This window comes from Engystomops pustulosus, chromosome 2 (assembly GCF_040894005.1).
Source record: "Engystomops pustulosus chromosome 2, aEngPut4.maternal, whole genome shotgun sequence".
In the NCBI taxonomy this organism is placed as follows: domain Eukaryota; kingdom Metazoa; phylum Chordata; class Amphibia; order Anura; family Leptodactylidae; genus Engystomops; species Engystomops pustulosus.
Genome location: NC_092412.1, coordinates 188,334,053 through 188,361,038, shown reverse-complemented (window position 1 = coordinate 188,361,038; position 26,986 = coordinate 188,334,053). Strand labels below are relative to the sequence as shown.

Genomic DNA, 26,986 nt, shown 5'->3' with positions numbered 1-26,986 from the left:
TGGATAAGAACAGTCATCAAAGAAGCTTATGATGCCAACAACCTGGACATTTGAGGGACTATTAGGGCCCACTCGACCCGAGGAGTGGCAGCCTCCTGGGCGGAAAAACGGGGCGCCTCATTAGAGGACATATGTAGAGCAGCTACCTGGTCTACTCACCTAACTTTTGCCAAACACTATAGGCTAGATGTTCAAAGTGCTAGAGACCAGTCCTTCGGAAGGAAGGTCTTACAAGCTGTTGTCCCACCCTAATTATTTATCTGGTACATCTCCAGTTGGGGCCGTCGTGGGGGACGCTATGGAAAAGGAGAATTATTCTCACCGTTAATTCGGTTTCCATTAGTCCACCATGACGGCCCATATATATTTCCCACCCTGTAAATTGAAAAAGTTAAAATTGCCTATTTGTTCTGTGTGCATTGATAACATACAATAAATGGGTTGCATCCAAGGCCGGTGTAGTTATTTGGTAGCCACTGGTGTACGGATGCCGGGGTGGGGTATTTAACCTCTCTGCTTCCTGTCCCTACAGAGGTAAAGGGTCATCCTCCAGTTGGGGCCGTCATGGTGGACTAATGGAAACCGAATTAACGGTGAGAATAATTCTCCTTTTCTTTGTGCAATCTCTCCAGCAGAGGTGGCCGTATCCAAGGAAGCTTTCTCGTTTCTAAGGGACAACAAGGCTACATTTATGAGAAATTATCTTCACACAGGAACCATTTTTTTTTAATAACATCTAATTGAAGAAATGTTTACATATGGCAGATTAATGAATCTGAATGTGAGTGCCCAGACGAGAATACCCTTTTAAGTCTGATATGGGCATCTGAAGTGGCATTCCCCATGCAGCCTCCAAATGTGTCTCATCTCAGACATAAAGTGACTCTTTACATTATATGACTTTGGATGAGTATTTTTGTTTTAAATAGTTAAACGGCTGAGATTGAACATAAATAGAGTGAATTTGAGGGGATTTTTTATATCCAGGCTTTCATTACCAGGTAAATTTGCAACCTTAACTGTGTAATTTTGAAAAATGGTAATAATTGAAGTGTTGCTACCACATTCTAACCAGTTTCTTGTCTCACGTCACAATTGTCTTTATTTAATTAACATATAGTTGACCCAAAGACACTTTGTTGGAAAAAATAAATATCCTATTACTGTACATGTCTTTTACTGTTTCCGATCTATATCCCAACTAATAAAATGACTTGAATGCTGCCTGTTTTGTGGTCATCCCTTACTATTTACATCCTTTCTTTTAAGTAGTAAATGAACTAATCTGAAAATCCTTTGGATTCAGGTTGTTCCAGTCTTAGTCTGCCACCTGCTGGCTTGCTTTTCTTGTATTTGGTTCATTCAAACTCTTGTTGATCAAGTCCAGGGTGTACACTAGGATTGGATCTTGATGTATACACCAAACAGATCAATAGAATTCTGAGGGATCAGTAATTGTCCCTTTGGCTGCAGACTATGAAGCGCTGTCTCTGACTGTAGCCTACAAGATCCAGACTTTACCTTCATCATTGTGACAACAGCATACCACCAACTTTCACCCCAATTGTCTCACTCACATATCATGGTCAGAGATGATCTTAATGGGGGAAGCTTGATACAATCCTTTAAAGACAGCTGTCCAAGACTTGGACTTGTCAGTGTGCAGGTTGTTGGTGACTCAACACCATTCTCTAAGTAAAGATACACACTGTATGTAGATCCATGGGGGGGGGGGGGGGGGTCAGATACAGCAAAGGATATGCCATCAGTATTATTGCTTGTACAACTGAAGGCTAAATCCACCTTTGTAAATAATTACGTTGTGAATTCACATTTTTGCTTTAGAAGAGTAAAACAATCTGGTGATACCTGATGTTATACATGAAATTCACATCATTTTATAAACATTAGACAATGATCTTTATTCCTAAAGGTAGCTTGCAGCTACAGTTAAAAGGGCAATAAATGATAAAAAGAGGGCATTCAAAAAAAAAAAAAAAATCTGTAAGAAGGAAATAAAATCAGCCAAAATAAAGAAAGTGTGGGTCATGCATCCTGTAATATACTAGACTGGCTGAATGTAGACATGATCCAATTAAGCTCAATAAAATGTGTACAAGGCTCTCGGACCAGATGGGTTACACCCCAGAGTTCTTAAAGAACTCAGCTCTGTTATTGCATTGAGATTCCCTAATGACTGGTACTGTGCCAAGTGACTGGCGCAGGACAAATGTGGTGCCAATATTTTAAAAAGACCTGTAAATGCTTAAAGGGGTATTCTCGCCTGGGCATTAACATTCAGTTTCACTAATCTTCCATTTATAAACATTTCTTCAATTGGATGTTATTAAAAAAAATGTTCCTGTGTGAAGATAATTTCTCATAAATGTAGTCATTCTGACCCTTAGAAACGAGATGGCTTCCTCGGATACGACCACGTCACACTCTGGCAGCGGTGGCCAGACATGAGCTATTGAGTCCTGCCTGACCACCTGGATTCAGCCATCATTACCACAGGGCAGCTGTAGTATATACAGTAACTCCCGGACATTTCATATACAAAAAACCTTTTGTTTCTTTGTGCAATCCCTCCAGCAGACGTGGCCGTATCCGAGGAAGCCATCTCGTTTCTAAGGGACAAAATGACTACATTTATGAGAAATTATCTTCACACAGGAAAATTTTTTTTAATAACATCTAATTGAAGAAATGTTTATATATGGCAGATTTATCAAACTGAATGTGAATGCCCAGACGAGAATACCCCTTTAACTTCCATTGTGGGAATCTTTTTGGAAGGGTTACTAAAAGACTACATACAGGAGTATGTGACATCAAATAGAATAATAAGTGATAGCCAGCATGGGTTTACTAAGAATAGAAGTTGTCAGACTAACCGGATCTGCTTCTATGAAGAGGTGAGCAGATGCCTGGATGCAGGAGCTGCTGTGGATATTGTGTTCTTGGACTTTGCAAAGGCATTTGACTGACACTGTCCCTCATAGACGTCTGATGGGTAAATTAATGTCTGTTGGTTTTGAAGTAATAATTTGCAATATGTTTGAAAACTGGCTGAAGGATCGTATCCAGAGAGTTGTGGTCAATGATTCCTACTCAGAATGGTCACCAGTTAGAAGTGCTGTTCCCCAGGGTTCTGTGCTTGGCCCACTACTATTTAATATATTTATTAGTGATATAGAGGTAGGAATTAATAGCACTGTGTCTATTTTGCAGTGTTTGCAGTGTAGTGTAATACAGTCTATGGAGGATGTTCATAGGCTGCAGGGTGACTTGGACAAACTGAGTGCTTGGTCATCTACTTGGCAAATGAGGTTCAATGTGGATAAATGTTAAGGTTATTCACCTCTTCATACATAGGTGGATATTTCATTAAACCCCCACCAGTAATACCCGCGGTTGGTGCTTGCACCGATCGCGTCTATTAACTCTTCCGATGCTCTGGGAAAGCTGCTGTCGGCATTTAAAAGTCGGTGGTGCGTGGGCGCCGCCATCTTGGTTCCGATCATCACCCTCTGAACGAGCAGTTGCCATGACAGCCTCGGGTCTTCGTCAGATCCGAGGCTGGGTGGTTTCTGCAGATTTGTTACAATGAGCCAGTGGCTAATTGTAATGAATAATGTGCAAAACAATCAGACCATCTGGGGTTAGTGTACTCTAGAGGGTCTAAAAAAATAGTAAAAGAAAAGTTTCAAAAATAATAAAAAAAAAAAAAAAAGTAAAAAAACCCTAAAAGTTCAAATCACCACCACCACCCTTTCCCTAGAACTGATATAAAACATAATAAACAGTAAAAGTCACAGACAAAATAGGTATGGCCGCGTCCCAAAATGCCCAATCTAGCATATATAAAAACAGCAGTTCTGGTGACCCCCAGATGTCCGAAATGTGACTTTTACACCATTTTACATGACATAAAAATGGAATAAAAGGTGATCAAAATGTTGTACAGTCCGCAAAATGGTAGCGATAACAACGTCGTTTCATTTAGCAAAAAAGACACAAAACACAGCTCTGTACACCAAAGTATGAAAAAGTTATTAGCGTCAGAAGATGGCAAACATTTATTTTTATTTTTCGTACACATTCGTTTAATTTTTGAAAATGTATTAAAATGCAATAAAACCTGTAAAAACTCTGTTAGAGAGCTCTGGTGCTTATCTGTTAGTGGCCTGCAGGTCAGAGATTGGAGGTCATGAAGCTGGCAAAGACCACTTTGTATGGTATGAAATCTCTGCATTCGTATATACTCCTATTCTATCCTCTCCCTCTGAGTCTTGAAATATCCCATGAAATCCTGTAATCTAATCTTTCCTGTTACTCCTTCATCCTCGTAGACTAAGCAGGGCCCTCATTCCTATTGTTCCATCTGTTATTGCTCTGTAATGTCTTATGTGTACATGAGGGCTATGAGGGCATTATAGAAATGATTTATTACTATTCTGCTCTCTGTGGCTACATGGTACTTGTGTACAGCACATATTTACTTTCTCAAGGATGCAAATATTTAAAATAGAAAAAGTTAAGGGGGGCAACATGTGAAAAGATTGAAACTTGGGGCTAAGAAAGATAGGAGGGGGAATAGATAGCAAACTGGTAGACATGGGGAGATAAACAAGGTAAAAACTGAAGGGGAACTGATGTTTTATTAAAAAAAATTGAATGAAGTCCACTTTTTATTTACAAAATCATTAAGGATATAATCATCCAGCCCTACTCTGACTCTCCTCAGTGCTATAGAATTTCTTTTTTCTAAACCTGATTATGTTTCTTTTTCAGTGACTGGATTCATTAACACATTGACCCCCAAATTTTATGTTGCTCTTACCGGAACATCATCACTCATTTCGGGATTAATATTGGTAGGTAAAGTCTGTGCTGTGACAATGCTTGGATAATGTATCTGTGTCACCATGTACTCTCATTATGGGTTGGCTGACCATCTAATGTGAATTGGACCCTCCTGACTTTTCCTCATTGACAGATGTTGAGGGACCTGAGGATGAGACCAGGTGGGTAATCACCTACCAGGGAGATGAGCCATGTTGCACTACTACTTTGAAATAAACCAACATGTATTTCCATGTTATAGTGGTGAAATACGTTCGGGCTGTAGGTTTCATAATGGTAGCTGTAGAAAATGTCACCATCATGGACACCTCCTTCTCATTGTGGAGTGGTGTCATTGAATGTGAAGATTCAGACAGACCTGGTTTTGTTAGAAATGACACAGGTTGCAGAATATAAGACATTCTCCAAATCGTTCACTACCCATGCGCAGCTACTATTGGAAGTCACGTGTTCACCCACCCGTACATCCATTGCATCGATACAAGGGGCACTTTAATCAAGGTCATGTGTCTGTACTAGATGCAAGAAACATACAAAGAAATGTATATCCCTTAGTTACAAAAATAAAAACATAGATTAAAAGTTATAATAAAAAAAAGATTTTTGGAGAAGTGACTTTATAAATGGGGATGCTGCTGTATCCAGGAGATTTATGCTTCATTAACTATAAAATGTTGCATGGTTAATTACCATATAAGCCTAGGCCCCTAATTTTCCACCAAAAACTGGGAAAATCTATTGACTCGAGTATAAGCTGAGGGTGGGAAATGCATTGGTCATAGCCAGCAAGCCCCCGGTAGTATACAGCCAACCATCTCTAGTATATAGCCGTCCCCCTTTAGTATACAGCCAGCCCCCAGTTTGCTCAGCACTTAAAAAAAAAAAAAAAAAAACTTACATAATCACCTTCCACCCGATGTTCGGTGCAGCTTCCTTATGCTCAGCGTGCCTCCTCTTCTGTCTTCTCCATGATGCTCTGGTCCCTGCGGCTCCTCTTCTGTCTGCTGTAATAGCCGGGAGAGCCGCGGCCATGCGCTCTGCTGGCCGGCGCACACTATGATGCGGCCGCTGATGATGTCATAGTATGCGCTGGCCGGCAGAGAGCATGGCCGTGGCTCTGCTGGTCGAGACAGAAGAGGAGTCGCACTGAGCAATGGGGAGCCACAACAAACATCAGGGCCGCCAGAGTGTGAGTATGTAAGTTTATTTTGTTTTTATTGACTCGTGTATAAGCCGAGGTGAGGTAATTCAGCAAATTTTTTGTGCTGTAAAACTCGGCTTATACACAAGTTGATACGGTAAGATAAATTTGCCACTACTGTATATGGATTGAAAGGGGTTTACAAAGTTTTTTTTTTTTTACCTTCTTGTGACAGTGGGCCTTGGACAATTTTTGCAGTTCTGTTATGCTCCTCTATAAACAATGATATGTTTGGAACAGCTCTACATGTCCTCTGAAAATAGGATCCCACAAACCTAAGATAGTTTGTGTCCTGGTCACAGGAAGCGTCCACCATTTATTCTGCTTTGACTGATGCTGTTGTCTTTACAAAAATGCCATATGTGTTGGTGACCGAAGCTTTTACACTTTATCTCATAAATTGTAAGTTCTTGTGTGCAGTGCTCTCACTCCTTTTGTATCATATGACCATGTTAATACTCTGTACTGTCTTTTTACTCTATGATCATCAGTGCTGTGTAATATGATGGTGATGTATAAATAAAGATTTATTATTTTGTTTACTGTGTGTAATGTTTCGCTTTCTAATTGTAATCCAGGAGACCTCAAGGTGGCGCCTCTTAACCATAAACCAGTTCCTAAGCTGCTTCCTGATGGCTGATACTGGAATCTGGAGAGTTTATATCTCTATAGCTTTACAACTTTTACAGAGAAGGAGAACCTAATAGCTGCAGAACAATTTTTGATCACTACTCTCAATAGCAACCATCTACAATGAGCTTTCAAGCTTTCTCACCTATCATATTTGTCCATAGTTAAATAATCCATAAGACATTTGCTATCTTGTCATATGTGGCACATTTGTTAGATTTGCTATGTGGATCCTTTCTATTTTGTCAGGAGGTGCAGATTAGAGAGGGATATACTACTGAAAGTCATGCGGCAGTGAAAGACATGCTAGTAGGCATACACAGAAGGTAGGTCCCATGCTACCACACATACAAGCATCATTGCTCTTGGCTTTGAATACCTAAAAGACAGAACCCCCACTCTCTCATACCATTTAGATGTAGTGTTTGCTATTAATTGCAGTGTATAAATGGTTAACTTCTCTCCTCGTTCACTAATAGTGAGAGGAGGAGAAGTCTTCCCCCACCCACCCCTTTTAAGGGTGCATTACTGCTGACCCAGTGGAACCAATCCTTGTACTGTAATATATATATATTATTATATATATTATTATATATTATATAATTTTTTTTTCTTATCTCATTATTTTAAATGGTTCAGGTAATTACCATATTACAGCTCTTCTCATGTGTAGAAGGGGAACAGAAGCTTATTTCACTGTATCTGAGTGTTTTCTGTTGGAAATATTGGTTCCGTACTAGTGGAGCAAGAAATTTGCTCTTTTTCCCCCAAAATAAATTAGTTGAGGAGTCTGTGAGCAGGAATGAAGGGGTTGTCAAGTGAATATATGGATGAAGGGTTAATTATGGAGTCGGTTATTAATGGAAAAATGAAAGGAGTGTGTGAGGACATCAGTGCCCTCTTCTCATGGCCCAGAAAAGGTCTGCTGCACAAATTCTCTTTATTATTCTTTATGTATTCTAAGGTTGTAGTTCTAATGTGGTTTGACAAAATTAAAGGTGGACAAAAAATCTTATACATTATACGTTTCCAAAAAAAAAAAAAGTCAACTACAATGCGTTTATATAATTCTTTTTTTTTTTTGTTGAATTTACAAATCAAAGTGCAGTACTGTACAGGTTGAAGGAACCTTAGCTTGTATCGTATATGGTCTTATGAATTGCCATAGAATTGCCATAGATTGGTGCACTCTGTCGGAGCAGTGCAGGGAGCACCAGAGTCATGAAGAACGTGCCCAGAAATCCTGAGTCCTGCTTAGTAAATGTGCCCCGTGGTGTCGGATCGCTCACCCTTATAGGTGTATGTAGGGTTTTTTTCCCCTCAAACTCTCAGCTTTGTTTCCTTGCAACTTCTTCTCCATGCTGCCATAGGATGACAGGCTAGAGGGGGCCCTCTTTAAACAGTTCTGTCTTTTGAAACTTGGAACCTCTCTTCAAAATAATATCTGGGTTGTGCTTCTGTTAAAATCAGGAATGACCAGCTGTATTTAAAAATATATTGTTGTGTGGCGCCTGAAAACACAACTCTGATATATTAAAGTGGAGATTCTGCTTGTTAATATTACACCCAGTGTGCGTCTGCATGGCATATGTGCAAATAGGACATATAAAGCTGTGTAGTTAATCATTGAGATTGGAAAGGTACTGGATTGTTTTTGATTTTTAAAATGAGCAAATGTTGGTTTTCTTCTGCAGCTGATGTGTCCTCTCCCAATAAGAAAAATCCTCTGTAGGATCCAAAGTCCACAGTGAATCTGCTTCTTTACATCGATTTGCTTAATTTTGGATTACAACAATCTACACAATCTTTATGCTTTTTATATTGTACTATTTATTACAGAACAGTGGTCAAATAAATTGTTTTTTTTTTACAGTCTAATTAGGCTGCATTCACACTGCCGTATGGGGATGTATATATACGCCACAGCACAAGTACCGTACCGCTCCGCACCCCATGGAAAGATAGGACATGTCCTATCTTTTCTCCGAATATGGCACCATTCATCATGTTCCTCTATAGAGAGGGGTGGGGGTGAGCAGCGCTCGCCTCCTTCTCCTCTCCCTGGTGCCGCCATGTGCCCGCCGTGCTACAGTTCTGTGAAAATTCTGTAAAAATTCTATCCTGCCCAACATCTTGTTTATTTCTTTTTAGATTTTTGAATGGTGTTACTTCCGGAAATACGGCACATCTTTCATCGAGCAAGTGTCTGTAAACCATTTGCGTCCTTTGATGGGAGGGATCAATCCTGGAGCCTCTGCTGAGGGTTTCTTTCCTAGCTCAGGAGAAAATGAGACTAGCAGGCAAACTCTGTCAGGTGACTAACAATAGCATGTGCATTTCCTATCACATACATTTATATCATACAGTTGGTTGGAACAATCCCGGGCATCACAAAATAGAAAGCGTAGAATTGCTGCTTCTAAAAAGCAGAAGTTTTCTAGTTCCGTTTCCATCTGGGGTCACGGGTGTAGAATAGTGTGACTCAGTCTTGCTTAGCTAGCAAGCATCATGTCTCCTGCTCTTCCAGACACCTAGAAATTTGTAAATGTAGATTAATTTTATGTTTTACAGAATTTGCAAGCATTAAAAATCTGGACATCACATCATAAAGCAGCTCACTGCATTCTTCCCATATGTTGAGCTGAATAATGCTATTATTTAATCCTAAACTCCTCATACCAATAGCTTTAGGCAAACAGAAGATCTGCACCACCATTGGGATAGGACAATAGTCCTTGAGATTAATAGAGGTAATAGGGGTTTCCCAGGGATTACTACTCATGGCTTTTTTGGGGATACTATGTCAGCGGCTCTCTATGAAAGTTAATAGGAGCCACTGCTGTAGTTACTTTTTTGATCTCCATCCCCAGTGTTTAAACAACAATGGTGCAAATTGGTGCCAGGCCTGACGACCCATCCGACATTTGACTATTGATTTCAGGAGACTGGGTGAGACTGCGATCTAGCTATTATTGGGGGAGAAGGCTGCTGCAGGACACGGAGTTAGGGCTTGGGCAGCTGCAAGGTACTGAATGATGGGAGGGTATGCTGCTGTAGAGCACTGAATGTGGGGTGGGGCTGCTGGTCATTTCACTAGTGTGGGAGGCGTTTCCCGCCCTAAGCTTATATTCGAGTCCGTAAAGTTTCCTAGATTTTTGTGGCTAAATTAGGTGCCTTGGCTTATATTTGGGACGGCTTATACTCATGTATACATTGTATATTTTTTGTGCACTCACTAGTGGTTTTTGGACTTTTTGAACAAATCTGAAATTCTCTATACAGAACCTATATATGGCGTCATTTTGCAGTTTATTAACGCTTTCTCATCAGCTCAGCTGGTCATATATCTCAACCCAAGGAAATTGTGGAGGGAAATACTTTTTGGAAGTTGATGTGGCTTACTTGTGGTCTGAAATGGCTGGCATGAAATGTGAGATGCTTTTCACTGCTTTTAGTACATAAGAACGTGTGGTCTCATATTGAACTGCTCCAGTCTTCATGTGAGAGGACTTTATTTGAGTTTTTTTTTAATATGTTTCCATGTTTCTCCTAGCTGACTAGTTTAAATGGATGTTTTATATGTTACATCTTAAATTGTATTATGTGCTCTTTTATTCCAGAATGCAAAGTGTGGAGGAACCCTCTTAATCTTTTCAGAGGAGCAGAATACAACAGGTAAAGCTTACCATAAGTGGATGATACATGTCAGACATTGTGGCCTATTCTGACTGTTTTAGCCTACAGTAGTGTAAAAATGACTTGCAATGGCAAACTGTTGTCTGACAATATGGTGATTTCAGCTTTATTCTAAAGAGCAGTACAACTCTCTCATATATCATGTGAAGCAGCCAGGAAACCATACCTATTAGTGATGATCCTGCTGACATCTACATTTCCATGGTTTATTGAATTGTCTGTGTATGCTCTGCGGGCTTTGCATTCCATGTGTTTGCCCGCCCAAATAAAGAAACTAAATGTGATGCATGAATGAGTCTGTTCAGATGGTTATTATCGACACCTCCTATCTGCACAGAGAATTTAGTATTTGCTAACTGAAGACTGAAGGGTAAGACATTCCTGGAGTCTACAAACCATGGTGCCTAGGACACCAACCATTGGGAGAAGGTGGGGACGGCTGTCTCTGTCCTCTTCTTGCTCCAGATCATACAAAAATCAGTTGCATATGTGTCTTTAGAGACGTGGGTGCTATTGATAATGAGGGCACTGCACGGGTCTGCTGCTGTGAGATCCCACAGAAGCTGGGAATGGGCATCATGGGAGTGCAGGAGAGCTAAGTAATTTTATTAATATAAGGGGGCACAGTATCTATCTTACACATGAAAACTGTGCATTCATGGGGTGCAGGGCTATGTTTACTACCAAGGTGCAAGTGCAACCTTCTGGACGTTTGCCATTGGGAGAAGGTTGTGTGCGTCAGCCTCTGTACTCTACTTGATCCAAATTATACAAAGTAGATGGTATATGCATCTTTAATGACACAGATTCTTCTGGCAATGAGAGCCCTGCACAGGTCTGCTGCTATGAGATATTTTCTGTGACCCAACAGTGGCAGTATGGAGAGGGAGGGGGATGAGGACATTGTAGGAGCGCGGAAGAGGTTAGTGACTTTATTATTTTATATTAGTATTTAATAGAGGGAGAATAGCATTGTTAGTATCCTGTGTGTCATCTGTGGGTGACAATATAGAGTAACTCCCTTGGTGCAAACATAGGAAGGAATAGAACCTGCCTGTCTTGGGCTGTTGGGTCATGGCCTTGTTTATGAGCCCAGTGCAGCGAATTAGGGTGTGTTCTGCCATAGAAAATACGGCTAGCACAATTCCTAAATGATATGTCATATGCAGGTAGCCATCCACTGATAACACTGATGCAACAGCCCGTTCTGTCATTGGTGTGTGAGTTACTCTGACGTGGAGTTGTAAGAACAAAAGGAGAGCCACAAACAGGCAGATCAGGATCTGCTCTAAAATTTGCATCTCGGGCACATGTCGTACATCAAAAGGGCATAGTTGGAAACTATGGTTAGCAGATGGGGCAAAAACATGTTTGTGTGCATGTCTGCAACACCCGTCTGTAAGGGAAAAGCTTGGAGGTCACCCCACTAGTTTTTGAGACATGTGTAAATGATTGCGTATACTTGAATGTTCTCAATGGGTCACGTTAGGTGACTCTTCCTCTGCTTTCCATTCTGCTCAATGGTTTGTCTGAAGTCAGTATTTTTTACACTGGTTGCTTGATCAGCTGTGAGAGGGCCTTATTTAACCACTAAAGTGTGTTTCATGTAAATTCCCTCAACACTGCTGAAAATGAGTAGCAGTCCTAAGTCTGGGTATTCTAAATGCTGCTGGAAGCGACCACAGAATCCGACTGTATTTCAAGGCCAGCCGCATAATTAACTGGGTAAAATGTATATGACTCATTATGGAAGGCAGATTATGGCCACACACTCTCGACATAGATGCCACTGATTACCTCAGAAATTCATTTTGTTCTTTAAGACTTTTTTTTTATATTTGATATTATGCCTTGTAATGTTCCCTTGCTCAGACAGGATTTTTTTTAATTTTTTTTGTACTTTTATTATTTTACCTGACCCAATAACTTTTATTGGACAACAGGTCCTTGAAAAAATGCTGTATTTTCCACTAGTCACTGGGGGTGCAGTGCCTAGGGTGGCCAGTAGAGGGGGGCAGCTGTCAGGAAATTTTCTATTTAAAAAACAAATTTTGTGTGTTTTACTTGGGTGCCAGGTCTGAAGAAAGAGCATGGGGTACCCAGAGGGCCAGTCTCTTGTCCAAAACTTTTGAATTCAGTTGAATTCTATAGGACCTGATGCTTCTGGCTCTAAATGTAAGAGATCACACAGGAGCTGACTACACTGTATTCGCTGAAGATTTCTAGAGGTGGTGTGTTCCTAGTAATATACCGTATATATAATCCTTGTTCCCACAGAAAATAGCATGCATGTATATGGAAGAGATAGGAGGGCTTTTTAAACAGACATTTGCTTAACGGCCCCAATAGGGGACGTAAGCAGTGTAAGTGCTCTGGCAACAGACCCACAGTCAATGTAAATTGATGGGCAGCATTGGTGGCTCAGTGCTTAGCACTACAGCCTTTTAGCACTGGGGTCCTGGATTCAAGTCCCATTCAGGTCAACATCTGCAAAAAGTTTGTATGTTCTCTCCGTGTGTGCATGGGTTTACTTCAGGTCCTCCGGTTTCCAAAAACATTCTGGTAGTTTGATTAGATTGTGAGCCTGTGGGGACAGGGACTCATTTGGCAAGCTCTGTGCAGTGCTGTGTAATCTGTGTGCACTATATAAATAAAGAATTATTATTATTATCCATTAAAAAGTGTTGCACTTAGTGTAGCCGTGTTCTGCCCAGTCGGCACAAGGCCGTATTTCACGTATTTGAGTTAATTTTCTACGTTTTAGATTTTTGCCGTGCTTACTCAGAGGGGATTGCTTCCACTTGGTTGCATTTTAATAAATGGCGTATGTTAGGACTGTAACTGTTCCTGCTGACAAGTGTGGCTGTGTAAGTCATTTGTATGGCCTAGTGTGAGTTAATCTACGCTCTTAGCTTCTAATTTGTTCCAGCACAAGCCGTCTAGATATCACTAGCAAGTCAATGGTAAGACATGTAATAATACATGATAAATCTTTCCAATGAGCAATGGCTTGAAAACAACTTTTGCAAACTGATGATAAGACTTCATCTAAGATGAGAGGGTGGAGGACTAGTGTCCTAAAATATCATTTTGGAGCATGATACAATAATTCAAACCCTAGATTGTTCACATTACATTAAGGCCTCCACAAAGTATGGTGGTCATTGTTTCCCATTGTTTCTTGAGGTCGTCGTCTCTTAGAATTCTCTTAACATTTCCTCATAAGTAACATCCTCCTTACACTTTTATCATTTTTGTGTCTCTTTGCTACTAGCCATAGTAGCAATGGTCGTCAGTTTGCCTGATTGGCTGTTCGCCTGCCAATCTGGCAATACAAATGGGTCGTGTGGTCGACCCGAACTAAAACTACTTGTCCACTTTTCTCTAATGACAAGATCCTGCTGGCTTTAGAAGCAGACATTGAATGCTATCACTCAAAGGCCTGTTACCTCAAACCCTAACAGTACCTTTGTATATGATTATGATTTGGTTTGCATGGTTCCATTGTGCCTTCTTTCTGGTCCAAAAAAAGAGTTTTATTGCCACTGTTTATTTTTCCTGATCCAGTTAAGGAGGAGGGAGAGCTCTTAGATACAGTAAAGCTCCCCCAACTCCTTATGGCTTCTCTAGCTGCTAAAATCTGTCCCTCCGCATGCCCCACATAACTGAGAAGGTCCGATGTACCCCAGTCACCCCCCTCTTCACTCCACGAGATGAGCAGAGCAGCACGACAAGCATCGCCATATTTATGGAGCTGACGGCGAGTTGGGTGCTCAATCTCCATCAGCTCCATAAAGATGAATCGGGCAGCCCGGCTATGCGCGACTCGGGTAGTGACGGGTGGTCCACCTGGAGTTCATCGGATCCCCTTTTCACGTGATCTGTGGGGGTTTCTTCACTGAGACTCCCACCTGTTCAGTTCAGGATATGACCTAGCTTGTTTTGTGGGAAAACCCTTTTAAGTACAGTGGATTGGCAAATACAGAGAAATCTTAATAGATACATATATTCTAGTGCATTAGGTGTGTAATGAGCCATTTGCAGCTCTTAGCTAAAGGGAGAGCAGTCCATGGCTCACCTGTAATGTTCCTGCCATCCTTCTCATGGTACAGTTTTAATTCTTCTTGCATTTCACAAGCGTAGTAAATGGCATTGGGCTACGTTCAGATCTAGTTTTACGCTGTCTATAAGCGGAATGTGTTCAGAGACCTTTACTTACCGATGGATGTAATCTTTTTGCTTTTGCCGGTTCAGTATACATCACTTCCAAACATTTTTTAAAAGTTTTCCTGGAGTAATTGCTAATGTTTTCATTTTGCTTCCATCTCTGTGAAACTTGCACATAGCTCTATTTTATGTGTTACAGGTATACCTGGGTAACTGGCAAAGAGCCGCTCACATACTATGACATGAATCTGTCTGCACAGGACCACCAGACATTTTTTACCTGTGACACCGACTCCTTACGTCCATCTGATGCCGGTAGGTGTCTCATCTTTGTTTAAGGGGAGTTCATTATCAGTTTTGGATAGGTTCAACTGCAGCCAATGTTATAGAGTCTGGAGATATGTGAAACCATACCTCTGGGCCTTTCAGCCTATAGAGCTTTCTGCTCTATGCAATGAACAGTTAAAAAACCCCTCCCCTCTGCTCTGAGTGACTGCTGTAAGTATCCAACCAAAATTCTGATACAGCTCCTACTCTTAGCAGCGGGTAAGGGCTGTGGAACAAAGCAGTGCAGAAAGTCCTGTCAATGCTTACAACATAAGCAAAATTATGATTACATAGCTTTCTAGGGCTTCTACCTAACACCGCCAGCAGTTTATATGGCCAAAACTAGTGGTAGATTCCCTTCAAAAGAAAATGTTATGTTGATATTGTTGTCCCTTTTAGAACAATAAAATGTGGTGTGGTCCCGTGACTCAATGTTTACCCCCCCTAGCGTGACAAAAAGTCCAGATATCCAGATCTGCACAAACATCACAGAAAACATTATCCAGTGTCTAGCATATACTGAAGTACATAATGTAAGAACATACCGCGACCAGGGTAGCTATTTGCAGATTGGAGCACCTTGGATAATGACACCCTGATTGACCAGATTGACACCTTGTGTCAGGAAAGTTTTTTTTAATAGACGTTACAGAGTAGAAGCATCCAGTGAAAGCAGTTTCTGGAGTCCCTTAGAAGTGGCTGAAATTCTGCATGAACAAAATAAGCAAAGGTGAAGTTTTCTTTATGGAAAAATGAGCCCTTTACGATCCTTCTAACCAGATACGTTAATTATGTCTCCAGAAAACTGTTGAAATGATGTTATGTGTTACTCTTTTACGATGTACTGTATTCGTTGCCATACATTGGACCTTTTTACTTCCAGTACTTTCATATTTTTACTCATTAAGATTTTCTTGTTTAATGTCACCCATTGTTCTGGTCTTGTACATATTTCAAAATATCTGGCAAACCTTACTGTAGATCTTGGAGTTATTATATCCCTATGAATGTGAAGCTGTGCACTCCCGAGGCTTTGTGCAAATAGATGAGGGGTATTTCCCTTTTATATCCATGAGTGTGTCAAGTCATGGGCTCACAATATTTTATTTTTTTTATTATTTGCATGATGAATCACTGACATTAATCCTTTACCTGTGCATTGTTAAATCATTTGTCATGTTCAACTTCAACTTTCAGCCAGTGGGTGACTGTCGGTGTCATGTTCTTTAGTTGCAGCAAAAGGCTATATTGTGTCCCGTGTGAAGCCAAGACTAATATTGTGTCTCCACAGGAAAACTCAAACATTTCCACACAATTCTTAGTTATCTGGTAAGCAGAAAGGGGATGTAGAAGCAGCATGGAATAAGATTAGACAGGAATCTAGCTTTTGTTTTACTGCCTCCCTCATAGCATTTTAAACAGCTTTCATTTGGCGATCTGTGTGTACAGGTAATGATTTAACCCCTTAAAAGGGTATTCCCACGAAGATAAGTTTCTTAAATATACTCAAGATAACAAAATAACACATTCGCTAATTCACTGTTATTAACAAAAATCCAGCATTGAACATATCTAATTCCAACCTGTCTCTATCAGTCCTGGTATATACAAGTTCAGTTGCCCCTTGTTTCCGACCTTTTACCTTCTGATTAGGGTCGGGAGCAATCTTGCCTGATGCTGTTGAGCTGCTATCTGTGTCAGATACTAGTACAATGTTCAGAAGGTAAGTGAAAGTGTATATAAACCTTGTACCCTAATAATCTAACCACATTGTCAGCTCACAGAACTAGAGGGATCATGAAGGGTCTGCTTCGAGAGTCCCCACCAACACTCTGGAATTTTACACTGGCCGTCACTGAGTGATAGGAGCTAAAACAGCAAAAAACTGAGTAAAATTGTAAAGTAAGCGGTTAAAAATTATATTTATTGTGTAAACATCACTAGGGGGTGGAAAATTTGAGATTTTTCTTTCGTGGGCAAACCCCCCCTTCAAGGACCCCAATCTTTATTCTATTCCACTTCATTCTCAATGAGAATTTACAGTGAGAAAAAAATGGTATGGTTTGTTTAATAATGTTAATTTATCATTTATTTTGACCCATAATGACATTTAGTTTTCTTTTTGTTAATTAGTTATGCAAAAAGCCTGGCGTGAAAGAAGCCCCCAGTCCAGGGTGAAGGCCGCATACCAGGCGCTAGAGGTGTCTAATGAGTAAGTAATAAACTGCTCACTTACAGAATAAACTTAGAGGAAAATGGGCTGAAACTGAGATAAAAAGGCCTATTTGTGCATGTTTGAAGGAGGGGTTGTTTTATAAAATACAATAGGACACATTTACTAAGGGTTTTGTGCCAGTTTTCTGTCAGACTTTGCACTTTCTAGCGTAAACTGCTGGCATAGGTATTTAAGAGGTGTCTGCATGTGACCCTTTTGTGGCGCAGCTGCGCTAGACATTATGTGACACCAATAAGGTGCACCAGATTTATCAAGTGCGAACTGTGCGCCAGTTTTATCGTGCAAAGTCTGTCGCAGGCCCTGTGTTAAAGGTGCACCACAAAAAAGTTGGTGAATTCTGTCGGGCCAGCGCAGGGAAGCGACAGATTCATGATTTCTGGCGCGCGTTCTTCGTCAATCTGGCGCACCCTGCATATAGACACAGGCAAACCGCATTTAGCGCAGTTTGCACCGCTCTTAGTAAATCTGCCTCAATGTGCCCATTTACCTCATATACAAATTATACAGAATATGAGGTGAGTACAGCCAGTGTACAAAAAAGGCCACTTATCAATACAACATATGCCACAACCAGGGAGGATGTGTGAACAGTCCAAGCTATAAAAACACAGCAAAAGAAACAATAGTCAGCACACCTGGTTCACATCGATGTATTAGAAGACTTCTGAGCACAGAAACAATAGCTCCAGGATCATAGAACAACTTGTAGAAATAGAAAAAGTATACATGTCCAAAAAAATAAAAAAAGAGCTCTATTAAACAGAGAGCAGCATTTTTGATTTATACACTAAAAATAAACACGCCCCATGGAATAAATTAAATAAAATGAGATGTTATATATTTTTACTGAGATCACAATTTATTTTTTTTATGTGCACAGATACACAACAAAGATACACAACATTAGTTTACATACACATAATTAATAGTAGTAGTATTAGACGGATATTGATGTTTTTGCCATTACCTGAGTAACTATCACCTGTGGTGATCACTTCCGGCGTATGGATGGTTTTTAAGCAGGCTGGCAGCATTACACTCCAAGCCAAGATTTTTAATCAAAACACATAAGCTTTGCCTGCCTTTGGCTACATTCACACGACCGTTGGGGGATGTATATACTGCCGCAAGCTTGCTGTCATATATACGTCCCCATAGGCCGGCAATAGGCTCACAGAGGGTATAATGCGGCACCGTACCACTCTGTATCCAGGGAAAAGATAGGACGTGGCCTATCTTTCCCTGTATTATGGTGCCATGCACCATGTATCACCACGGGCATATGTTAGTGTGAATGTAGCCTTTGTCTGTTTTTTTTCCAATGCTAGATGTATGCTTGGATTTTCATTTTTTTTAATAAAGAATTGAGCATTTTTAAAGGGAACCTACCACCACGATTCTACCTATAAAGGTATATTGGGTGGTAGGTGGATGAATGGGACATGAGGATAGCCCTTTTTTGGGCTAATCCTCACATCCCGGCTATCCTTTAGAAATATTTAATCCTGGGATATGTAAATTTTTTTAAGCGGCTACTGAGGCGTGGAGTAGCCGGATATGAGGCTACAAGTCGCGACTACTCCACACCCCAGTAGCCTCTTTTCTTTTCCTCGTAGCTGCTCGTCCGAGTCCCCCGGGGCTACTGCACATGCTCAGAACGCTGCAGATGCCGTGGACTCGGAGGAGGACAAAGATTAAATGGTAGGTGGAGAAAAGAGGCTACTGGGGCGTGGAGTAGCCACGACGTGTAGCCTCATGTCCGGCTACTCCACGCCCCAGTAGCCGCTTAAAAAATGTACATATCCCTGGATTAAAGTTTTCTAAAAGAGGGCTATCCTCACGTCCCATTCATCCAGCTACCACCCGATCTACCTTTATAGGATAAACGGATAACGGATTCCAGCCAAACTGACCATAAAAGATAATTTACATTGATGTCACTGGAACTTTTATTATGTTAATTCTCCATTCTTTACTTATTAAAAAAGGGAAGCAACGGTAGTGTGAATCTAGCCTTATTGTGACATTAGTATATAGACGGCAGGTAATGGGTGGATTATACACACTGAAACGTTCGTTTGCACCTTTTTAAGTGTTTTTGTTTAGTTTTTGTGTGTGTCATATGTCATGTCATACTTGATTGTCTAAAAAAATGTACTTATATTTATACTTTGGCCTGTTAGTGCATTCTTTCCTGATTGGGGTTCATAAGAATTTAACATATTGTGGATGAATTAATTTGAAGTTGTGATGTCATTCTGGTACAAATTGTGTAAAAGGGTTCTGGTGTATGTCCATTGTGCTTCGTGAACACACTTTAAAAATTTGTAGATATGGGATGATGCTAAGTGCTCCTAAAGAGCAGCACTTTTCTGCATGACAGGTTGTTGATACTGGTGTAAGATGAACCAACTGCAAGGGGGAGTAGGTGTCTATTATACAGTACCTATTAAAAAGACTTAGATCTTTTACACAACTTGGTGAATTTGGAGTGTCTCAAGTCTGTCTCCTCTAACTGTTCTCTGTCTTAGATAATATTAATAAAGTAGCTTTAGATCCCGGCACTGCCCGGGATAGGAAATAACTGCTCTTAGCCATAACAAAATAGAATGGGTCAACAATCAATATTTTATATTTATCTAATTCTGGCTCTGACCCCGCCTCTGGCTCTGACCCCGCCTCTGGCTCTGACCCCGCCTCTGGCTCTGACCCCATCTCTTCTAACTGCCACAGCAGCAGACAATGGCTCCAGTATATGGTGGTTAATAAGTGGATTTTGGAAAGCATAGGGTGAATATTTTAGGTCAAAACTTAGTCTATGAAGTTCCCTGAGTCATATTGCAGAAAGTGAAAAAAGAGACAGCAAGAACAAACATCTATAATGCATTATATTCACAGTGAGCCCTGCATGTTCTTCTTGGATTTTTAGAAATCCTTACTATAGGTGTCTTATTTGTCATTGAAAAGCTCACAGATGTTTTCTTCTTATACAGTTGTGCCACTGCATACATTTTATTGGCCGAGGAGGAAGCGACAACAATTTCTGATGCAGAGAGATTATTTCAACAAGCATTAAAAGCGTCTGAGACGTCCTACAAGAAGTCCCAGCAGACGCAGCACATGAGCTCACAGCATGAAGCACAGTACAGTGAGTAGATACTTCTACAGGTCATTTTATGAATCTGCAGACTTGTTATGTTTGGCAAACTTGTGGGTGATGTAGTAAGTGGGCCCAATAAATAACCAGAGCTTATGATCTAGCAAATTCTCTGTGGCCTGTCTTTATATCATGGGTAATGCCTTTTGCTTAGGTGGTGGTTGTGAGACATGCGATCCTACTGGAGAAAGACAAGGATAGGCATATGTTTTGCTACTAAATAGATGCAGGTGAGACATAAGCACCATTTATGGTTCCCTACCTCTATCAGATCCTAAATAGTTACAATAATATATAAATTTTAGAAAAGTGCCACATTTCATGTGTAGCTCTGTAACCAATAACTGAAATCTGATTACTCTTTCACATTTTTTTCAAAAATGTTGTGCTAATTATATTTCTAAGACCCATGTTCCCGAATAATGTTGCTCCTTATCATATAATTATTTATTAAATTTCTCTCTTGCTTTTACTATAATTTTTTTAAATATGTTGCACATTTTACTTTTGTCCCAAAACATTGAGTTATGTGTATAGATTCCACAAAGAGCAAGAGTCAGGGATGTCAGAACTTGCTCTCGGAAGGCAAGTCACTCCCGGCAATGGCAATTGTAACAAATGGGTGGATGTCATTTCTGCAATTCCCTATTATATTATATTTTAACAGTCTCTAAAGGCACATTCTCACATAAAATATTTATGTGTGAACTGAAGTTTCCCAAGTGTTGACGTTTTTCAGTATGTTTGTCTTTTTTTGTACACAGAAAGGGATATGAATGTTTTGGTTTATACAAAGAGAAGGCTAGCCATGTGTGCAAGAAAGCTGGGAAGAATCCGAGAAGCTGTAAAAATAATGAGGGATGTAAGTATTGCAGGCTCATATTTTCTTTGAAGGAATTAATATGCAAATATTTTAAAAACAAGATGTCTTCACTCTGCAAGTGAATGGGTGTTCACACTGCATGTAAGTCCACATAGACAGCAATGGCCGCCCGGTGGCGGTATGGTGCCACACATGTGTGGCACCGTTCTGTGCCGTACACCAGGAAAAGTTAAAGCAACCTGTGTGTGAGGCCGTGCGCGCTGTTTTCTATGGAGTGGGGAGGGGTCACCTCCTCCTCTCCACCGCACGAGGGTATGCTGCCTAGCTGGAATACCGCGGTGTGAATTTACCCGAGCCGAGCAGCCACGCTGCAAATCTAGGAAGAAATAGGACCTGTTCTATTATTTGTGGGGTGGTCACCTCCGGTAAAAACCGTGAACACAGGATCATTTAAGTGAAAAACACAGTAAAGAACACAGTGAAGAATAGATTACAGATGTTCGGCACATCTGCTTACTTGTCGGGAGATATGCGCGGAACGGTGCAAACAAAATAGTATGTGAAGAACAATATATATGTGTGTAAAGAACACATTGCAGATGTTTCCATACATCTGCAATGTCTTCTTCACACATATATATAGTTCTTCACATACTATTTTGTTTGCACCGTTCCGCGCGTATCTCCCGACAAGTAAGCAGATGTGCCGAACATCTGTAATCTATTCTTCACTGTGTTCTTTACTGCGTTTTTCACTTAAATGATCCTGTGTTCACTGTTTTTATTCTATTCTTCACTGTTCTTCACATCTGCTAACTTGTCGGGAGATAATATACGCACGCGGAACAGTGAAGAAAAGATTGTAGATGTTTGCATACATCTGCTAACTTATCAGAAGACATTCTTTTTCAATTAAATAAAACATTTTATTCCCGAACCATGGTCCTTTTGAAAAAGTCCCATTGAATTAAAAAACGTGCGCGAAAAACGCACCGAAAACGCAAAAAACGTGAACAACACGCGCGTGAAAAACGCAAAAACGCTAATGACTCCAAGGAAAAATGGAACAAAAACGCAGCCAAAAACGTCAGTTTTTCACGCATTGCACCCTGACGTGAAATGCAACGCTAGTGTGGAAGGGGCCTAAGTATTGGTAAGACCTGAAAGAATGGTAAGGAGAAACCATTCCACAATAAGTATCTCTAATATACCTTACAAGTCAGGTAGCGGCAAACAGGATCAGATAATCATGGCATCAACTCAGGGTGGTGACGATATACGAGGTGTGGGACTCCCCACACGTTACGTCTCCGATTGGAGACTTCCTCAGGGGTAGAAGTACACTTCTTACACATATTAACCACTATGGGATGGTGAGGGACAGATTTGACCTAAATAGAAGGTGCTTTGTTGCTTCCTGTACCCAGATGAAGCAACATGTGCATTTGGAGGTACTTTGGTATGTTTTAATTGTTTTTATCATTGTCTGTGTGGTGTTTTTTGTATCTATTCAATAAACTTTATAATCTATTTTTTTTGCCTTATGACGACACATAGTGGTTTTTCTTCGTGTTGAATGTCTATATTTTTGTGTGTCGGTACTACCCAGTATTTTTACTGGTTGTGCAGGGTTCATTTTGTCTCTGAGTATATGTACAACCTACCACCCAGATGTGTACTGCGCAACAAAGGGTATAAGAACAAATGACCCAGAATCCTGTCATGGGGATTACAAGTCTTTACTATAACAGATATAAGAGGCAACAGGTCCTTCTGCTGACTGCTCTTTCATGGTAAATGTTACCTCTAAAGAGAATCTCTCATCAGATGTGAGCCTACCATACTGCTGCTGATCCCATTACATTGGTCCCATAACTAGTAGAAGCAGGGCCCCATAGCAAACCTCTGAATGGGCCCCCCTTTCCCCTTAAAACATCTAATTATATGTACACTCATAAATGTGATTTACAATCACATACTCTCTATACACAACATATATACACACATACATAAGGTACCATATACACTTATGCATCATATGCACAGACGTACAGCATAAATACATCACGTATGCACACACATATATTTATCATATACAGCATGAGCAGACACCTCATATACACAGCCGTTACCCCGGATGCTGGCGCCCCCTGACACTGTGGGCCCCATAGCATCTGCCATGGCTGCTACCCCTGTAGCTACACCCCTGATTGGTCCTATGGAGTCGAGACTATCCATACCTTTCTCAGCAATCATACTGCATAGTAAAATGAGATTAAAAAGTTTGAATTAGTCTTGTACCACATGCAAATCTGCAACCAAGTGTCTGCTGGGCATTGCTATCTCAACTCTTCACGTGTAAACTCTCCCTAACCTCTCCTCTCTTTTGTGACTAGTCATTTGGACTGGCTACATAAAGCCTGTTTAGTGTCTTTCTACATTGTGGGCAAAGGAATTATTGACAAAATGGACAGGTGCCTTTCCGTCAGCGACATTATCCTTGAAAGTGCAAGGTATGTGTGCACATTATATCAGTGAAGCCTTTGCCTACTTTGGAAGAGCAGGCTTCCTATTGCAGAGGTGAGTCAACAGCAGATTAGCTACAGCTCAAAAACCATGGATACACTTAGATACAGCAAGAAAATGAGCAGCCAGTGCTAAGTTGTGAAAACTTAATATATTATTTTTCCTTGCGGTGGGAAAGGAAGAATTATTACATTTGACTCCACAGGATCTATGGAATGTTGTCAGCAGTTTAATGGGCTCAGATCTGCTGACAGATTACCTCTAAGACATCTTCAAGGTTGTGAATAAATGCATAATTCTGTCTCTGATACAGTCATATGCAGCATGCATTTTTCCAAACACGAAACTACAATTAAAGTGATTAAAGAAATTCTAGCTTGCTGTTTGGACTGCGGAAAAAGGTTACAGAAAATCCAATAAGTAAGCTTATTTACAGAAGTCCCCAGCTGCCTCTGTAATGCTATATATTGCAAGTGTCAGCTTGAAAGGAATATCATACATGGAACAATTTCTGATTGGTTGTCACACTGAAAAATGATCTATCAAAAGCAGCCATTAATAACAAGCAATTACTAATCAGACTGCAGCGTATCCTAAGCACTGAATAATGGGAATGTAATGAGCTATTTATTTTAACTAATTGATGTATTTACTTGCAGCTAATGAAAGAGTTTCCTCTGCTCAGCATGGTAAATATCCATGAAAACCTGCTGGAGGCTTTGCTGGAATTGCAGGCATATGCGGATGTTCAGGCAGTGCTTGCTAAATATGACGGTAAGAGGCACAATGCCCATAGATTCCAGGGTAACCAACTACAGGCAGTCCCCGGGTTACGTACAAGATAGGGTCCGGAGGTTTGTTCTTAAGTTGAATTTGTATGTAAGTCGGAACTGTATATTTTTTAATTGTAGATCCAGGCAAAAAAAAATTTGGCCCCAGTGACAATTGGAGTTTAAACATTTTTTGCTGTAATGGGACCAAGAATTATCAATAAAATTACATTACAGACACTTTACAGCTGATTATTGCAGTCTGGGACTATAGTAAAGCATCCAGAAAGCTTCATCAGAGGTCAGAGGGGTCTGTCTGTAACTATGGGTTGTCTGTAAGTCGGGTGTCCTTAAGTAGGGGACCGCCTGTATACAAAGCCAGACGCAAAAATAGCAAGCATCATTCTTCCAAAGATGTAGAAAAAAGGCTTTTGACCCTCCCATCTATTCTTTTACTCATAGTTATAAATGCAAAAATATCTACCTGAAAATAACGTTTAAAATAATGAATCCTTATTTGTTCAAACTGATAATAATGGGCTAATAAATAGCCGTTTAAAATCTACTAGACACAGGCTTTTAAAGTGTGATCTCCTTCACAAATGTTTCTGTATATAAATGCTCCCAGGGAACATGATAACACGATGAACCAAAAAAGCACCTAGAGCAATACTTCTCACTTTACTCAAATAGGTTGCGCCCAAAACATATCAAAAAACGGGGTCTGCTAGTAGTTATAGCAAACCACTATTCTGACTAAATATTTATCGCTCCCTGCCTGACGCGTTTCTGCATCAGCTCTATTTAGCCAGTTTGAATGTGGAGGCGCTCTACTCTTCAATACCACATGACGTAGGGTGTAATGTTGTTGCATGTTTTTTACACACTAGAGCAGTGATGGCTAACCTATGGCACTGGTGCCAGAGGTGGCACTCAGAGCCCTTTCTGTGGGCACTCAGGCCATCACCAGAGATGACTCTAGGTATCTTCCTGCAGTCCCAGACAGCCCAGGACTTGCTGTGCACAGAGCTATTTTAATGTATCAGCTGTACCTGGGACTATCTCCTGCTTTATTGGTGTCCTCAGGTGCTGGTATCAATGAAAACTGTGACAAAAAAGGGAGTATAAATCACAAATTAAATTTCTGTGTTGGCACTTTGCGTTAAATAAGCGGGTCTTTGTTGTAGTTTGGGCACTTGGCCTCTAAAAGGTTTGCCATCACTGCACTAGAGGAACTCCTTTTTGGAAACATTATGATGAGTTGACTGTCTCTCTCTTACGATTTGTGTTGGAACATAATTCCTTCACATTTAATGGCAAATTCTACCACCAGCTTCACGTCTCATGTACTGATTTGGCTGCGTTTCATAGGTGACGTGCTCATTCTGTGGATTGGCACTATTGAGATGTTCAGGGAATTTGTAATGGTCCTTAATACAAATACAATAGGACTGTTCTTGACCTCAAAAATTCATTTATACAGGATCTCATTCCTTGACCTCTCAATAGAGAAATCAGAGTCTCATGAGCGAAAAACCTCTGATGATGCATCAGTCTTAAGGGCTGATGCAGAAACGCGTCAGGCAGGGAACGATAAACATTTAGGCAGAATAGTGGTTTGTTCTAACTTAGAAGACCCTTTAGATATGTTTGGGCGCAACCTTTTTGAGCAAAGTGAGAAGTGTTGCTCAAGGTGTTTTTTGATTCATAGTGTTATCTCCGAAACCAGGAGACCTGGGAGCATCTATGTACAGAAACATTTATGAAGGAGATCACACTTTGAAAGCCTGAGTCTAGTAGAATTTAAATGGATATTTATTAGCCCATTTTATCAGTATTGAACAAATAAGATTCATTATTTTATTTTCATGCAGATATTGTTTTTCTATTTTTGATCATCAGAAGAATGTAAGGATAATTAGTTTGTTTATCTCATAGTTATACCTGTTTTCTAATAAATTTAGCAGTTGTGGGGTAATTCTACATTGTTTATTCTGCATGTGATTATGGTGTACAGCAGATTTCCCTACTGCTATGTGGAGCAACTTGCACATCCGGAAGTTTTGGTTAGCCAGCAGGTATGACATAAATCAATCTTAATTTGCCTCTCTCCATGGTGAAGACGAATGGTGAAGCAGTGGTGACGTCGCCTCAGCAGCACACTCCACCTAGCAGCCTAATACAGGCCTCAACCAAACTGTAATGTGCAAACCTACCCAGCAGTGACGGCATGATGGACCAAAAGGGTAGAGAGAAGGAAGTATACGCTTGTTTTTGTTTTATATCATACCCTAATGGCTGGCAAAAATGTATTATTCCTGGACAAGTACTTTAAAGGTAACCTGTCACCAGATTTTCACCAATAAGCCCAATGACATGTTCTCATAGCACTATACTAACTTATGCCTGCAATGTTTATAGCTGCAAAATGCACAATTCCTATCCCCAGAAAATGAACTTTGTAAGCCTACCTGGCACCCTGCCAGAAGGAGCAGTGAGTCCGGATTGCATGTTCTTTTCGAGCAATTTAATAATATTAATAATATAATAGTTAATATTAATAGCACTATGTATTACTTAACAT

At 40.4% G+C, this 26,986-nt stretch overlaps 1 protein-coding gene across 5 annotated transcripts in view; it reads left to right on the top strand.

Annotated features, from left to right (window-relative positions):
• The window catches only part of ST7L (suppression of tumorigenicity 7 like), a 98,722-nt gene that overhangs the window by 9,163 nt on the left and 62,573 nt on the right, over positions 1-26,986 (top strand). For 4 of the 5 annotated variants that reach the window (XM_072137607.1, XM_072137608.1, XM_072137609.1 and 1 more), the window contains exons 2-9: positions 4,798-4,880; positions 8,852-9,014; positions 10,321-10,375; positions 14,763-14,878; positions 17,024-17,102; positions 20,120-20,274; positions 21,048-21,145; positions 24,292-24,406. In XM_072137607.1, the coding sequence (XP_071993708.1) occupies positions 4,798-4,880; positions 8,852-9,014; positions 10,321-10,375; positions 14,763-14,878; positions 17,024-17,102; positions 20,120-20,274; positions 21,048-21,145; positions 24,292-24,406 (864 nt within the window). Of the gene's footprint in view, positions 1-4,797; positions 4,881-8,851; positions 9,015-10,320; positions 10,376-14,762; positions 14,879-17,023; positions 17,103-20,119; positions 20,275-21,047; positions 21,146-24,291; positions 24,407-26,986 lie in introns of those variants that run through there. The other variant, XM_072137611.1, reaches the window with a different exon arrangement.